The 16,563-nt window shown below is 52.4% G+C and overlaps 1 protein-coding gene across 1 annotated transcript; it reads left to right on the top strand.

Annotated features, from left to right (window-relative positions):
* The first annotated feature begins 860 nt into the window (after window positions 1-860).
* Window positions 861-14,749, top strand: UNC5CL (unc-5 family C-terminal like). Its single transcript, XM_043450943.1, has 9 exons — window positions 861-1,111; window positions 5,956-6,401; window positions 6,927-7,227; window positions 7,929-8,191; window positions 8,891-8,992; window positions 9,258-9,325; window positions 10,174-10,274; window positions 10,431-10,544; window positions 12,569-14,749. The coding sequence occupies exons 2-9, from the start codon at window positions 6,017-6,019 to the stop codon at window positions 12,789-12,791; spliced, it is 1,557 nt and encodes a 518-aa protein (XP_043306878.1). The 5' UTR covers window positions 861-1,111; window positions 5,956-6,016; the 3' UTR covers window positions 12,792-14,749.
* Window positions 14,750-16,563: the final 1,814 nt, after the last annotated feature.

Here is a 16,563-nt window from a genome sequence, read left to right as displayed (position 1 = left end):
AAGTGGGTCACCAGGTTCAACGTTGGCAGTCTGGATCCAAAAATGCCTCCTCTTTCCTCTCAGCTGACCCAGTCTTTCGTCCCAGTCTTTATTAAACACCTACTTTGGATTGATCGGGCTCTACCTAGAGCTGAAGATACGGAGCAGATGGCTGGAAAAACATCCCTCTGCGAAGGGAGCGTTCATCCCATGGCAGAGTGACAGAGGAAGGACCAGGCTGGCAAACATCCAGAGTGGCAGCAACCCTGTAGGCAGTGGAAAGAGCCCTCGGTAGGGAGTGGATGTGGTTGTGCCCCAATGCCACCAGCAACTCGTGGGCCATTAGCCCAGTGTCTTCCCTGTCATATCTGTGCAGAAAGTGGGTGGAACTAGGTCTTGTCTAAGCTCGGCAGTAAAGAATCCACCTGCAATGCAGGAGATGTGGGTTCGATCCCTGGGTTGGTAAGATCTCCTGGAGAAGGAAGCGGCAACCCACTCCAGTATTCTTGCCTGGGAAATCCCATGGACAGAGGAGCCTGGCGGGCTACAGCCCATGGGGTCACAAGAGTTGGGCATGACTCAGCAACTAAACCACTACCAAGCTCCCTGGACAGGCCCACAGTGCCATAACCTGGGGGCTTCTAAGATATAGAACCTCAGGCCCCACCTTAGACCAAAGGGATCAGGACCTGCTTTCTAACACGGTCCCTCAGACGGTTCATGTGCCCATTACAGTTTGAGAAGCCCTGGTTAGGGTTCCTCCTACCTTGCGCTGTTGCAGTAACCACTGACCAGCAGAGGGCACTCTAGGGAGGCCTCCCCTGTACCCAGGTTGTCTCCCTCTGTCCCTCCCTTCCCCGGTCTAGACGGGTAAGTTCATGGACTTCTAGGAGCCTCCCTCACCTCGTCTGGACTTTGCCAGCATACAGGACAGACTCCCCACCCCTCTTTGGGGTGGCTGGGAGGCAGGACTCTGCCGGGAAGCGGGAAGCGCCAGGCCACTCCTGCCTGAATTCCCCGCCCACCTCCACTTGTCTGCTGGCTTGGTGACCGAGTCTGGCTGACTTCTCTGTTTCTCAGAGAAGGAACTGCTGTTCCTGGACAAGTGGGCCGCCTCTGGGTCACCTACACGGTAAGGGGAGCACCCCCTGGGGAAGCTGGGGGTGGGCTGAGCGTTAAGATGGGGACACCTGAGGCCCCAGGGAGGAGCCAGGCCTGCTCAGGTGAGTCTGGCAGGTGTGGAGACCCGGTGCTGGAGGAGGGAGAAGGAAGGGGCTTGGCAGAGGGCCACAGCCCAGTGCGGGTGAGGACCGGGGGAGGCACTCGGTGAATGCAGCCCATGACCTAGGCTGGGACTCAATATCCTGGTACACGTTTCATGTATAATTGGAGATCATTCAGCAGTAGACCCAGTAAGAAGCAGTGATGTGGGAGAAGGGTTGAGAGTTTCCTTAAAGAATATGAGCAGAACTTTGCAGCAGGAGCCTGGATCCTTGTGCTGGAGGAAGTAACTTCCGGGGGACAGGTGATGGCGCATCCTAAAAGACTCTCATCTTGTGAAAGTGCCACCCAGGATGATCCAGAGTCTGGGGCAGGACATACTGGAGAGCTGGGTACCAAAGGGTCAGCCATGGGGTTGGGAGGGTCCAGTCTGCAGGTACCAGGCTGTTAACGCTATGTATTTGGGACCCTTCCCCTTCCTGGGGGCAAAGAGAAGGATGGGGTGAGGACCAACACAGCCTGGAGAGCTGTCAGCCTGGGAGAAAGGGAGCTGAGAGGAGGGAGGAGTTACCTGCTCCAGGCCAGGTAATGAATGGGCTCCTGTGAGAGGCCCTCCAGGTTGGAAGGTAGGACAAGGGGACTCTGCTGCACCACCCAATGGTGTGGACGGGATTTGGACTCTGGTCTTTGGAGGCCCTGGAAAAGCTGTTGCTATAGAAACAGAGTGAGCCCCTCCTTTCTTTCTCTGCAGCTGGCCCATCTCCTGCTGCTGGTGCCTTGGTGGGCAGGGGGTAGGCGAGAGCATCACTCGCTGTGGCACCAAGGATGTGCCTATAGTTCCTTACGTTTGTTTTTCCTTTTATTTATTTTCATTTCTTTCTCTTTCAACTTCAATTCCTCTAGAAGTGAAAAGGAAGAGGCCTTGGGGAAAAAGAAAGGGCAGGGAGAGAAAGGGAGTGTTTCTGGAAGCTCTTGTCATCCTTGCTCATCCTTCCCTTCTGCCTTCAGTTGTAGCTTAATAATCCATCCTCTGCCCTCACTGGGGGAGGAAACTTGGCTTCCTTATCTGGGAAATGAGATAAAAATAACAGCTAGCTCATAAAGCTGCTGTGAGGATCAAATGAGCTGGGCCACGTAGAGCGCTGTAACACCCTGGCTCTGTGGATGTTCGCTATTATTATTACAGTTATAATTCCAATTATCTTTACTGCGGAAGGACTGCAAGGATTGAATGGGACGTAAAGGGAAGCCTGTGGCTCTGATCCCCGTCCCCGCCAGATTCAGGCATCGCCAGCTCACTTAACTCCACTCGTGTGCCCTGCCAGGGGCACCGTCTGAAGGGTTAGATGTTAGGGCCGAGGGAGCAATGTCATGCCTTCTCTTCTTGTCTATGTTTTTAATGACGACATGGGAAAATAGATCCCTCCCCAGGGCTCCATCCTGAGGATGCAGCGGAACTTTAGACCCTGGCCAGGGGAAGCTGGGAAGGGGGCTTAGGTTTCATGGGTCTTGAGAAGGAAGAAAGAAGGTGGGCAAGGGTGGAGCAGGTGCTTGGGGGAGCGGCCTCAGGTCGGGGTTAGGGGTGTGAAGTGAAAGTGAAAGTCGCTCAGTCGTGTCCGACTCTTTGTGACCCCATGGACTATACAGTCCACGGAATTCTCCAGGCCAGAATACTGGAGTGGGTAGCCTTTCCCTTTTCCAGGGGATCTTCCCAACCCAGGGATTGAACCCAGGTCTCCTGCATTGCAGGCGGATTCTTTACCAGCTGAGCCACGAGGTGTGAGTGAGGGAATAATTCACCAATGCAGATCCTAGTGGATCAACCATGGGGACCTTGGGCACTCAGAAGGAGGATGTGGTGTCTCACAGAACTCAACCTCAGAGTAAATGAATCCCATGCTCTCAGAAGCTCCTTGAGAGCTGAGTAAGAGGTCATTGTGTCAGGACAATGCCTGGGCCACAGTGGGTGTTCAGAAATAGCTTGTTTGAGTGGAAATCCACACAGGAGAGAATGTGATCAAGAATTACTCAGCATGGACTTCCCTGGTGGTCCAGCTGTTAAGTCTCTGAGCTTTCAATGCAGGGGACGCCTATTCGATCCCTGGACAGGGAACTAAGATACCACATGCTATGCGGTGTGGCCAAGAAAAAATTAAAAATAAACAGTTACTTAGTATGGTGGGAGGACAGTGGTCAGGGAGGGTGCAACAGTCAAGGGCTGGTGAGTGGGGGCTGGCAGGGGGCACTACTAAGCAAGAGTGGTCCAGGAGAGTGAAGGAGGCAGAGGAGGACAGCATGGAGCAGAGAATAGCAGGAACAAAGGCCAAAGGTTAGACTTAATCAGCTGCACAGAGCCCAGTCTTGCTGAGGGTGGAAATTAAGGGAGGAAGAGGATAAGTCGGAGGAGAAGACCTGGGGAAGAGCTGGCATCTTTAAAAAAAATTATTTGTTTATTTGGCTGTATCATGTCTTAGTTGTGGCATGTGGCCTCCGTATTTGGGGCACTCAATGCTCTCCAGTTGGGGCATGTAGGCCTAGTTGCTCAGTGGCATGTGGGATTTTAGTTTCCCAAACCAGGGATCGAACCCACGGTGCAGTGCAAGGCAGATTCCTAACCACTGGACCACCAGGGAAGTCCCAAGAGCTGGCCTCTTTAGGAGGATTCTGCTGGACAGTGCAGGCCCCCATCTGACCCTGGGAACCTGGTGGACCTCACCTGGAGACCCTCACTTTGGGTTTTCTTTCTCTTTCTGCTTCCACTTTTAACTTTTGTTACTCTTGTAGAATGTGTATATATATATATATATATATATATATAATATATCCCTGTGAGTTACCCTCTGACCTTTCTAGCAGAAGGAGGGGCATAAATAAAACACACATATTTGGACAGGGTTTATCATCTAAAAGTGATTTTCACATGATCTCATGCCATCCTCATCATCAGTCTGAGAGGCTATTTTTTTTTCACTTTAATAGTTTTTAAAAAGAATTACAAGATTAATAGAAAGACATGCTTGAATGTGAAAAATTCAAAGACTACAGAAAAAAGGGTTTAAGAAAATAGAAAGTCCTCTTTCACACCTTCCAGCTCCCCCAATTTCTCATCTCTTTCAGTGACAGTCAATAAGAATAGTCTGGAGGATGTCCTCCCAGACTTGCATGTCCAAGGCAGGAATCACTAGAACATGTTGCCGTTGAGTCCTTGAAGTAGACAGAATACCAATTGCAATGTGCTGTGAGTGTAAAATACACATGGACTTCAAAGACTTGTAATGAAAAAAGAATGTAAAATATTGCAATAAATTTACATTGATTACCTGTCAACATGATATTATTTTGAATATATTGGGTTATGTAAAATATATTAAAAATTAATTTCTCCTGGTTCTTTTCACTTTAATGTAGTCTCTAGAAAGTGTAAAAGCACATCTGTGGCTCACATTATATTTTTTATTACACAGCTCTGCTCCAGACCTTTCTCTAACACTTATATGTGTACATGTGTGCATGCTAAGTCACTTCAGTCATGTCCAACTCTGTGAGACCCTATGGCCTGTAACCCGCTACACTCTTCCATCCATGGGATTCTTCAGGCAAGAACACTGGAGTGGGTTTCCATGCCCTCTTCCAGGGGATCTTCCCGACCCAGGGATCGAACTCTATCACTTATATGTGTACATGTGTGCATGCTAAGTCACTTCAGTCGTGTCCAACTCTGTGAGACCCTATGGCCTGTAACCCGCTACACTCTTCCATCCATGGGATTCTTCAGGCAAGAACACTGGAGTGGGTTTCCATGCCCTCTTCCAGGGGATCTTCCTGAACCCAGGGATTGGCAGGCAGGTTCTTTACCACCTGGGAAGCCCATCACTTACATATATACACTCATAAATATATATCTACACTTCATCTAGTTTTGCTATCTACGTTAATGAGATCAGAGGATGTCTAGTCCTTTGTGACTTCATTTTCTATTTTTTAAAAAAAATCATTTTTGCATATATATGCCTTTTTTTGACACACTGCTCTATTTATTTTTAATTTGTTCATGTATTTATTTTTGGCTGTGCTGGGTCTTCGTTGCTGTGCTTGGGCTTTCGCTAGCTGTGGGGCGCGGGAGATGCTCCAGTTGCTGAGCACAGGCTTCTCACTGCAGAGACTTCTCTGGTTTCTGAGCACAGGCTCTAGGTGTGTGGGCTTCAGTAGTTGTGGTACAAGGGCTCATTCGTGGCAACTTGAGGGCTCTAGAGCTTGGGTTCGGGATCTTCTTGGACCAGGGATCAAATCCATGTCCCCTGTATTGGCAGGCAGATTCTTATCCACTGTGCCACCAGCGAAGTCCTTGCTTTTCTATTTTAAGACTTTCCTCGGTCGGCCCACGGAGATCAGGGGTGCTATTTAGACAGAGGTAGAAACTGAGGTACATTAAACAATAGGACAAGCTCAAGGTGACATGACCAAGGTGGCTTGTGAACTCACATCCTCTAACTCCAAACCCAGGCTCTTCCTGTCTAGTGAGAGGTGAAATTAATTAGGTCACGGGGAGTCACAGCAGGTTCTTGAGGGAGAGAGGGAAAGAGAGAGACAGAGGGAGGGAGGGAGAGAGAGGTGAAGTTCTGTTAAGGAAATTGATCTGACTGGGGTGCATGGGGTACGCTGGGATGAAGACAGTTTGCTCCCTCCTCATTGCAGCCACTTAGAAGCCAGGTCCTAGCCTCCAAAGGCTCACCTGACGCTGACTCTTTACCCTAGGCTCTTGGCCTTGGCTGGCACAGGGGAGCAGGGCAACCGGCAGCATCAGGGGACCAGGCGGATGTGCTGCTATGAGAGTTCCTTCCAGCCCGCCCAGTTCCTACTGCTGGTGGGAGTTCTGGTGGCGAGCGCCGTGCTCCTGGTGCAGTGCCTTCGATGGCGCTGTCCTCGCCGGCTGCTGGGGGCCTGCTGGAAGCTGGAGAACCAAGAGGAGCCAGAGTCCCATCCCACTCCCCCACCGGAAGATGAGTCCTCCAGGGAAGGACCGCCAGCCACGCTGCAGGAGGTGGCTACCTTCTATCAGGAACTGCACACGCCCACCCAAGGCCAGACCGTCATCCGGCAGTTGATGCACAAACTGTTGGTGTTTTCCGCTCGAGAGGTGGACCACCGCGGCGGCTGCCTGATGCTCCAGGATACGGGCATTTCCCTGCTCATTCCGCCAGGTAACAGCACCCCGCTCCCTTCTCAGCCTACAGCTGTTCATGTTACATATTAGACAGGGGCGCCAACCCCGAGGGAGCACCATTCAGGGACACCTTCATAATTTTGAAAATTGTATGTTTCGTGTACGTCTTTCTTGACTCCAAAGATGGATATACTACACATCTCTATGACAGTTTCGTGGCAGGTGGAGGCAAAGGGCCTTGTTCTAATGAACAGCCTGTTATGACAATTCTCCCAAAAATGGAAGTAAAGTGTCTGGAGGAAGAGCACCCTTTGCACATTCACACAAGGGCCCGAATGAGCTCGCAGCATCCCTCGGAAGAGGGGGATGACTTGCTCGTGGTTTCATCCCAAGTCAGTCACCGCCCTCTTGTTCTCCTCCACACTGCCCCCAGCCCCATGTGCCCTGCGGCGCCCTCTCTCCAGGGCTCCCGGCCCGCCTCCTCTCCCGCTCTGGCCTGGCCCCCTCTGGGGCAGGGGTGTGCCTGCCTGCCAGGCCCCCCTCAGCGCTCCGTCCTCCCCAGGTGCTGTGTCTGTGGGCCGCCAGGAGCGGGTGTCGCTGACCCTGGTGTGGGATCTGACGGATGCCCCCTCGCTGTCCCGGGCTCAGGGGCTGGTGAGCCCCGTGGTGGCATGCGGCCCCCACGGGGCCTCCTTCCTGAAGCCCTGCACCCTCACCTTCAAGCACTGTGCCCAGCAGCCCAGCCAGGCTCGTACCTACAGCAGCAACACCGCCCTGCTGGACGCCAAGGCCTGGAAGCCGCTGGGGCGGCCGGGAGACCACACCTCCCGGGATGAATGTCGCATCCACCTCTCCCACTTCAGGTGGGTGCCCGCCCCCTCTCTCTGCCTGCCTCGTCCTCACTTCTCTGCGGGGACTGCCCCTTATTCTGTCCAAGCTGGCCTGCAAAGCCCGTATCCCCCTGTCGTTCCCTAGTCCCTCTGTCCTAGTGCCTACGGCTGCTTATCTTGCTCCCACCCCATCCAGGACTGTGCATCCCCCCATGGTCCCTCTGTCTGTCTAGAAAGGTCTGGCTCAACCCGGTCCTCTGTCTAGAGGGGCCTGTTCTGCCTCCACCTCTGTCTCTATTATTGTCTGTCTCTTCCCTGTGCCCTGGTTCAGGACTGTCCCCCCGCTGTCTAGGGCACGTTGCTCCCCTCCAGTTCTCCAAGACTCCATCCCACGTCATGTCTGTCCTTAGCTCTGTCCTTCCAGGATCTTGGACCCTCTGCCTCCCAGTCTCCTTGCCACCCATGACCAGAGCAGGGCCATGCATGGTGGCCCTAAGCTCACCTTCCATCTTTCCTACACTGACCCCGTGACTCACTGACATGACGCACATTCCATTCCTCTAGCCAACCCCTCCACCCTAGTTCTTCCCTACATGGCCTAGAATGTTCTCCTTTCCTCCCTGGAGGCCCCCACAGAGGCCCCTGGTGCGGTGGGAGCTGGGTGGCTGGTGGGCTGGTGTCCTGGCCTGCCCGGCCCCATCGCACGTGGTCCCTGCCACCGTCTCTCTCCGCAGCCTCTACACCTGTGTGCTGGAGGCGCCGGCGGGCCGGGAAGCCCGAAAGTGGCTGCAGCTGGCCGTGTTCTGCTCGCCGCTGGCCCCGGGGCAGTCCCACCTGCAGCTGCGCGTCTACTTCCTCAACAACACGCCCTGCGCCCTGCAGTGGGCCGTGACCAACGAGCAGCCGCACGGCGGGCGCCTGCGCGGGCCCTGCCAGCTCTTCGACTTCACCGGGGCCCGAGGGGACCAATACCTGAAACTCAAATACATCTCGGAGGGTGAGGGAGGCCGGGCCGGGGGACAGCGCGTCGGGGAGCCCCGTGGAGGGAGGGGTCCAGGCTTCCTCTGAGATGGAAATCTGGTTGCCTCAAGTTTCTTTTTGAGGCTCCTGGGCATGCAGCAGCTTCGGGTGGTTGGTGGGGGGGGGCTTCTGGCTCCTCCTGCTGCCTCCTGGAGCCCCAGGCTTTGCTCAATTCCTCCCTCTGCTGCACTCAGCCCTGGTCCTTCCGTGGGAGGACAGATGATGCTGGTGGGCAGCAGGAGGAGAGGTGTTGCCTTCGCAGGGGCAGGGAGGGAGGAGGAGGCTTCTATGGTCCTGCCTGGTTGAAGCCCACGTCACAGGAGGAGGCCCAGTCTTCTCTGCCCCTGTTCCTTTGTGGGTTGGCTGTGGGAATTGTCAATGGGGCCAAGGGTGTGGTTGTGTGAGGTGTGGACACGGTGCGCATGCGTGCCGCTTCTAGAGGCTGGGAGGGTGGGGGTTGGATGCGAAGGTGGAAGGGCGGAGGGGTGGGTCTGTGTGCTGGTAGAAGGAAGAGCACTCACAGGGTCCTCGCCCAGGCCCTGGGACCTGCCACCCACTGGAGTCACCCTCCTGCCTTTGCTTCTGCCCTGCCCCTCCCCTCAGCGCCCCGAACGGGGCTTGCCCCAGGGTGACCTTACACGAAGGTCAGCCTCCTGAAGCCCTCTGCCCTCTGCAGGTTGGGAGAACGTGGACGACAGCAGTTGTCAGCTGGTGCCGCACCTGCACATCTGGCACGGGAAGTGCCCCTTCCGCTCCTTCTGCTTCCGGAGAAAAGCAGGTAGCCCGGGAGCCCCGTGTCCCCCTCCTCCCCTCCCCTCTCCGCCCCTGGTCACCCTGGAGCCCTGCAGCGCCTCGTTCGGCCATGCGTGCAGACCTTCTTTTTAAAGATAGGGTCCACAGCAGATCTTCGCAGAGAGATGGATGGGGTGGCCGGCACAGCTGCCTCCGAGTTCCAACGTCTTTCTGTGGAAGTCTATTTTGCTGTCCTGCTCTCCTCTCCTGGGTCTGTCCCTCCCTCACCTGCTACGTCTCCTTTTTTGTAGCCAATGAGAACGAGGACTGCTCGGCGCTGACCAATGAGATCATTGTCACCATGCACACCTTCCAGGATGTGAGTTGCAGCCGAGGGGCAGGAGGGCAGGGCTGGGGGAGTGGTGGACGAGGTAGGCCAGGGTCTGGTGCGCGGCAAGTATGACTGATCACACAGTCAAGAGGTGAAGAGGGCATTCTTCCAGGGGCAGAGACTGTCTGGCCTCCAAGTGACGCTCCATCTTTGACTCTCCTGTCCATCCATGGGTGAATCCAGCAGGAGGGTAAAAGAACCAGACCCTACATGAACCCTTTAGGGGTTTCTTCCAACCTGGAGGAACTTGGGCATCAAAGGGAAGTGCTTTCCTTCTGCACAGATTGTGGGCATGTGGGAGACAGCGCTGTGTATCTTCAGGTGGAGGATGACCCAGGAGGAGGAGGGGCTTGAGTAGGTGGGATGGAAGTTAGAGATCGTGCCCTCCTGCAGGAAGACACGAAGAAATCAGGATTGGGGAATCTTTGGGGAACCATGTGGCATCTTATTGGAGACTAGGCAGATACCCCTCGAGGTATCCTTCGGGGAGGTACCAAGGAGAGGAGCAATGGAGGAAGAGGGCACGTATGCCTGAGTTCAGTGTCTCTATTATCAGATGACCTCCCCTGCCCTTGACCCCACTCAACACTTCTCCTGGTGCCCTAGGATGTACCTTGTTTGGTCTTCATGTCCCAGGTCCCAAAGAGCCCAGTGAGCAAACTCAAGGCTGAAGGTTCCGGGGTCCGGGAAGCAGAGGGTAGAGGGTATTGGTTAGGGTGGGGCTGTGTCTCCAGACTGAAGGAGAGATGGGAGGAACAGAGGTGGGTGCCCTGGCTTTTTGCTCAAGGGATGTCTCATGATCCCTAAGTGTGTTCCCTGTCCCTCTCTTGGCTCAGGGCTTAGAGACCAAGTACATGGAAATCCTCAGGTTCCAGGCATCGGAGGAGGAATCCTGGGCAGCCCCACCCCCAGTCACCCAGCCACCCCCCTGCAATAGGTGAGGTGGGGGTTGCCTGGGCTGCTGTGGTGGGGTGGGGGATGTTTGGGATTGCTGTCCCTGGGTTTGCAGAGCGATCACGGCATTGAGCTGTCTGCGGAACCAGGCTGGGTCTTTCCATCCTCCCCTTCAAGGACACCCTTTCCTCCACCTCAGGCTGCCCCCAGAGCTCTTCGAGCAGCTGCAGATGTTGTTGGAGCCAAACAGCATCACTGGCAATGACTGGCGGCGATTGGCCTCCCACCTGGGGCTCTGCGGTATGAAAATCCGGTAAGACGGATAAGGTCTGCACTTGGGAGCGGAGGGTGGACTGGTGGGGGTTCTCAGGACCCCTTGGAGACTGGACCATTCACAAGAGAGTGACTTAAAAGTCAGGGAATGGCTACTCCCCACCCTACTTCCCAGAAGGGAATTGATTTCATTGGCAGTGATCTCATTGGTTTGGGTCCAACCGTCCTTGTTCTCATGGCTTCAAAGAGAAGAGGACATGACAGGTGAGAGAGGAGAAAGCCAGGGGAGAGGACCAGGGGAAGTCAAAGGGACTCCGCAGGAAGGTGTTGGACATCTTTCTGTTTATCACCGTATTCTTGGTACCTAGAGCGATGCCTGGTTCATGGCCAGTGTTCAGCACATAAATATTGGCTCAGTAAATATTTAACAATGAATCAGTTCACATGTAAGTCGCTGGTACATACTGAGTGCTTGACATGCTGTGCTCTGCGGGGAAGAATGGAAGACTACAGGATAATGTGTGTAAAGCCTGTAGCTGAGTGCCTGGCACACGTTAATTCAATAAACATTGGCAAAACAGGCAGTGCAGCTATGGTCTCTGTGAAGAAAGATGAGTAGACCAATTCTGAGCTGAGCCCCAGCACTCAGAAGATGACAACAGTGGTCAAAGTCCACATCCAGGAGATAGGATGAGAGCTGGATCCTTAAAACAAGGTAGATTTTAAAATCACCCACTTAAAAGACTTCCCTGGTGGTTCAGTGGTTAAGACTCTGTGCTTCCACTGCAGGGGGTGTGGGTTCAACCCCTGGCTAGGGAATTAAGATTCTGCATGCCATAGGGTGTGGCATAAATGAATAAATAAAAATGCTCCCTCAAAAGCAAAAAAATAAAACCACTCTTTTAGTAAACATTTATCAAATACCTACTAAGTCCTGGAAAAACTATACTAAGCATTGGGATACAGAATGAACAAAATATGGTCCCAACACCAGGGAGGTCACTCTGTACTAAGGGATACAGAGAGCTTAAAAAAATCAAGGTATGTGTGCCTTTGACATTATTTTTATGTACCCAATATTGTGAGGCAAGTTGAAAACAGGCATGAAATGGTTAAAGCAAGAATAATAAAGACTTACATTAATTACAGTTGACCTGCACAACGTGGAAATTAGAGGGGTGACCCTCCATGTAGTTGAAATCCTGGTATACCTTACAGCTGCCCTCCACATCCACAGTTCAGCCTCCACAGATTCAACCAACCAGGGGCCATGTAGTACTGTAATATTTACAGTTGGAAAAAATCTGCATGTAAGTGGACTCACACAGCTCAAAGTGGTGGTGTTCAAGAGTCAACTATATATCTCAATTAAATAAAAAAGAATAATAAAGCCTAATGGGAGTCTGGACTAAGGGGTGCAGAATGGTCTCCTCCACCTGAGGTGGGAACAAGGGCTTCAGGTGGTAGGGAAGTAGGGGATCATCTTGGGGAGGGGGGCAGAAGGTCTGATATGCTTAAGGTGGGAAGGAAGGTTCAGGATGGGAGCCGGGAGAAGAGGTCAGAAAAACACAGAAAGGCCAAGTGGTGGATGGGCAGGGAAGTCAGGAGAGTGGGTTTGGTTAGTAGGTGAAAGAGACTCTGGAGGGGTTTTGGAGCAGGGGAGGGCCATGGGTAGGAAGAACTATTTCAGTAGTGGTGGGCAGGATGTGGCCTGGGAGAGAGGGAGGGTGGGGAGTGTTTGGGGTGGGGGTAGGGCGCAGAGAAGGCAAACACAATATCACAGCTGGATATTCTGCATCTTCAGAGGTCTTCTCATCCAAGCCCTGGTGTGAGAAAAAGAGGAAACTGAAGCCTAGAGAGGAGTAGACTTTGAGCCAGTGCAATCTCAGATGTGACCCGGGCAATCTCTGATTTCAAAGTCCTGGGTCCTTCCACCATCTAGAGTGCCCTGGAAGGCAGGCATGAGCAGGATGAGGGCCAGAGCTGGGGGGAGGTGGGTGGTGGATCTCGACGCAGGGTCCCCTCCCTCCTCTCACCGCTCCCCCCTCACCCCCTCCCGGCCAGGTTCATGTCCTGTCAGCGCAGCCCCGCGGCAGCCATCCTGGAGCTATTTGAGGAGCAGAATGGCAGCCTCCAGGAGCTGCACTACCTCATGACTGTCATGGAGCGGCTGGACTGCGCCTCCGTCATCCAGAACTACCTGAACGGGACGCAAAGCGGCAGCCCACCCCGGCTGCGCGCCGGCGCCCAGGAGAACCAGGGCCTGGAGCTGGATGAGAAGCTCTGAGCGCCCCGCCACGGCGCACGGTGTGGCTCTGTCCCCCGGGAGGCCGTGGATGATGTGCCCCGACCCCCAGGAAGCAAAACAGCTGCTCTTCCTGGCTGGACCCGCCGACCTCATCAGGACCCTCGGGTGGTTCCCCCGGGGCCACAGCGAGGCTGGACGCCACTGTGAGCCCCCGCCTTTCCGGACCACCCTTCTGGCCCGCTTCATCCTGTGTGCAGAGCCCTTCCTGGCCGGCAGGGGGCGCAGGAGCCCAGGAGATGGCCCCAGCCTGGCCGGCCTCCGGGAAGCTGTTTAATAGACCAGTGGGCTGTTAGACTGCCCTGTCGGCACTCCTTGGGGACTGGTTAGTTCGCAGAGAATTCCCCGAGCACTTAAGTGATACTCAGCATTGGACTGGGTATCATGGGAACTCCTGGAATAAATGAGGTCGGGTTTGGACCCTTGCAAAACCCCTCTGGGAAAGATTGAAGCCCAGGAGGAGAAGGGGACGACAGAGGATGAGATGGTTGAATGGCATCACGGACTCAATGGACATGAGTCTGGGTGAACTCCGGGAGTTGGTGACGGACAGGGAGGCCTGGCGTGCTGCAGTCCATGGGGTCGCAAAGAGTCGGACACGACTGAGCAGCTGAAATGAACTGAACTGAACTGTACTGAAACCCCTCTTGGGGGAACCAAGATGCCCTCTTGTAGGAGCAGATGTAGGAGCAGAGGGCAAACTCCCAGCACTTGCCCTGTGGTTAGGGATATGAATGTCATATGAACTGTACCAGCATAAGGAGTTGGGAAGGGAGGGCGCGGAGTATGGGCTGGAGCCGTGAGCAAGCCTTGTGGAGGATGTTGGAGAGGTAGTTTGCAGAGTGGCTCAGAGATCTTCAGGTGGAGAAAGGTGGGGAGATGACTGGACTTACAGTAGGAGCCAAACGCTCATGGGGTGCAGAGGCCTCAGGGAGCCTAGCACAGTGAGTGTGAGGCAGGGCAAGACCAGAGTTCAAGGCCAGATCTAGGGATGGGCAGTCACAGCTGCTGATCGCCTGTCTCCCCTGACTTCTTTGTCTCTTTCCTCTCATTCTTGCCTTGTCTTCCTCTCTCTCTGCCATTATATCTGTCATGAAACATCAAAACTGGACAGAAACTTTCAAGATTATTATTGTTGCCCAACCTTTTAATCTCTTTATTTCGAACTGCATGCATTTTAAGTCTCTCTGACCTCATATTGCTGTCGCTGGCCCCTGCAGCGTCTCCATCCCTGAATCTCTCTGTCACTCCCATGTTTTTGTGTGTTTCTTTTTCTCTCTGAAACCCGCAGATATTCCCCTCAGGCAAGTGTCTCTAAACCATGGTTAAGTATCAAGGCTAGTGAAAGACACCAGACTACCCTAGGAAAGGATGGGTGGGGATTTTATCTTGTGAAAGAAGAAAGTGTTAGTCACTCGGTCGTGTGTCTGACTCTTTGCAACCCTATGGACTGTAGCCCACCAGGCTCCTATGTCCATGGAACTCTCCACGCCAGAATACTGGGGTGGGTTGCCATTCTCTTCGCCACGGGATCTTCCAGACTCAGGGATCGAACCCAGATCTCCCACATTGCAATCGGATTCTTGACTGTCTGAGCCACCAGGGAAGTCCTTTATTGTGTGAGTCAGGATCCAGTTTAGGATCAGGAGAGAGAGGATAGGGATTAAAGAACATCCCACTTAGTCAACTATTTATTCAGCACCTACTGTGTGTTAGGCACTGTATAGAAAATAAATCAGTAGGCTGGGTCCTGAAAGGAGAACAAAGGATTTGACTCTATTCAAGCAGTTCTTTTGTTGGCAAATAGGTGTTGTTAAATTTTTCAAGAGCAGGCAAATGATCTCTCTGGCAACACTAACAATTTGCTTCTGTATTTAATTAAAAAAATATTAAAGCTTTTTCTATGATGAACAATATTGTATAATAAAATATGAAAATTGCCTTTCTTTGTTACTAACTGTATTTTGCTCAGATTGGTAAATTCAGATGTGGATATGAATGATTTTATGTGGTAAGGCTGTACCGATGGGAGCAGGCTGGAGAGCAGTGTTTTGTAGATTGTACTGCTAGCATGGATGTCGTCTGGGTACAGAAAAGTAGATTAGGGAGGTTCACTTTCCATTCTGTTAGAAGCAAGCCTTCAGGGTGGGACCCTCCCACTGCCTACCACCCCACCCCTGTCCTCCTCCCCTAACCCCATCCATCCTGTTAGTCCTCCCACCCCACTGGGGGCTGCCAGCTACTCCAGGCTGGTACCTTGGCCTTCTCCCTCTTCATTTGGCTCAGGATTGACTACTAAGAGCATCTTTCTCACCTGGAGTCTGATACACTTTCCCCCTCATCTCCTATTGTTTCCTCTTTGTTTTCCACACCAGCCGAAGGCATCTCTGTGTTACTTCCTACCCTGGAACAAATCACTTAGGGGTTTTAGGTCTTGTGGAATTGTGAATAAAAGCCATGGGGGATGTGGGGGAGGGTGGTTCTAGGATGGGAGAGGCTGCCTTCTGGCCGCAGCCTTAATCCATCAGGATGGGCTCACAGTGCTGGGAAACAGAGTCTTGGAAATCTTGAGGCAGGTGGCAAGCTGCCTGATGCCTGTAGGGTGGATCTTTCCTTTCTCAAATCAAACCCAATTGGCACATATTTACCAGTACCTAAAGCCAAGAGAAGGCATGTTCTGATGGCGTTGGGACACTTAGCAATTCTAGTGCTGATTAGCTTGGCTCTTCCTTTTCTGGCTTCAGTCTCTACACTGGGATCAAGCGACCATGTTCAAGGCTCTCCAAGGGCCTCTTTGGATTTTATGGTCCTGTGCAGAATGGCACACGGGAGGCCCAGGGAATATCCACTTGGGGATTTTTCTTTGTGTATTGCCTTTAAGTAGAGCAGTTGGTCACTACTTGTGGCCTTATCTCCAGCCCTTTCCCAGGTAGCTTACCTCTCTGGTCTCTAAAAATACCAAATTTGTGACTTCTCTTATGCATGTTGTAGAAGCCCATGCCTGAACTTTCACCTGTTGGTTTAAGAGTCAGGAGGGGAATGAACAGTAAAGGTCAAGTCCGGGTCTGCAGGGTGAGAGGCTGCAGTGCCCAGAGGTAACACACATCGTTGGCTCCCTGTCTGCCTGCGGAATGACATTCATGCCAAGGTCAGATTCAAGATGTCCCTCAGAATACTGTGAAAGCCACATACTGTGAAGACTACATTTTCTAGTAGTCATATCAAAAAATGTAAATAGAAACTGATGAAGTCAGGTTTTAATAGTATATTTCGTTAAACCTGGTCTTCCCTGGTAGCTCATATGGTAAAGAATGTGACTGCAATGCAGGGCACCTGGGTTCAATCTCTGGTTGGGAAGATCCCCGGGAAAAGGGAATGGCAACCGACTTCAGTATTCTTGCCTGGAGAATCCTATGGGCAGAGGAGCCTGGTGGGCTACAGTCCATGGAGTCACAAAGAGTCAGACACAACTGACTGACTTTCACTTCACTTCATTTAACCTAATATATCTAGGATAGTATAATTTCCATGTGTAATCAATATAAAAATTATTAATAGTATATTTTGCATTCTTTTTTCATAAAGTATTTGGAGACTGGTGTATATTTTATATAAAATGTACTACATTTTCATTGGAAATATATGATCTGTATTTAGCTTTCATAAAATTACAGCTGAAAAAGTACATTTACATACACAAGTTAAGTGAGCTGAAAGTTTTCCAAAAATGAAATGAGGTATGAACTAAAAATTT

This window comes from Cervus canadensis, chromosome 28, assembly GCF_019320065.1.
Source record: "Cervus canadensis isolate Bull #8, Minnesota chromosome 28, ASM1932006v1, whole genome shotgun sequence".
NCBI lineage: Eukaryota > Metazoa > Chordata > Mammalia > Artiodactyla > Cervidae > Cervus > Cervus canadensis.
Note: the sequence above shows the minus strand (reverse complement) of the source record. Positions and strands in the feature narration are given on the sequence as shown.

What these genes read in the sequence shown, in the direction of transcription:
- UNC5CL (XM_043450943.1), top strand. Translation starts at nt 6,017, where the DNA reads ATGTGCTGCTATGAGAGTTCCTTCCAGCCCGCCCAGTTCCTACTGCTG. An exon ending in TTCCCTGCTCATTCCGCCAG is followed by an intron (nt 6,402 to 6,926) that starts GTAACAGCACCC and finishes CGTCCTCCCCAG; the next exon opens with GTGCTGTGTCTGTGGGCCGC. An exon ending in ACTCAAATACATCTCGGAGG is followed by an intron (nt 8,192 to 8,890) that starts GTGAGGGAGGCC and finishes TGCCCTCTGCAG; the next exon opens with GTTGGGAGAACGTGGACGAC.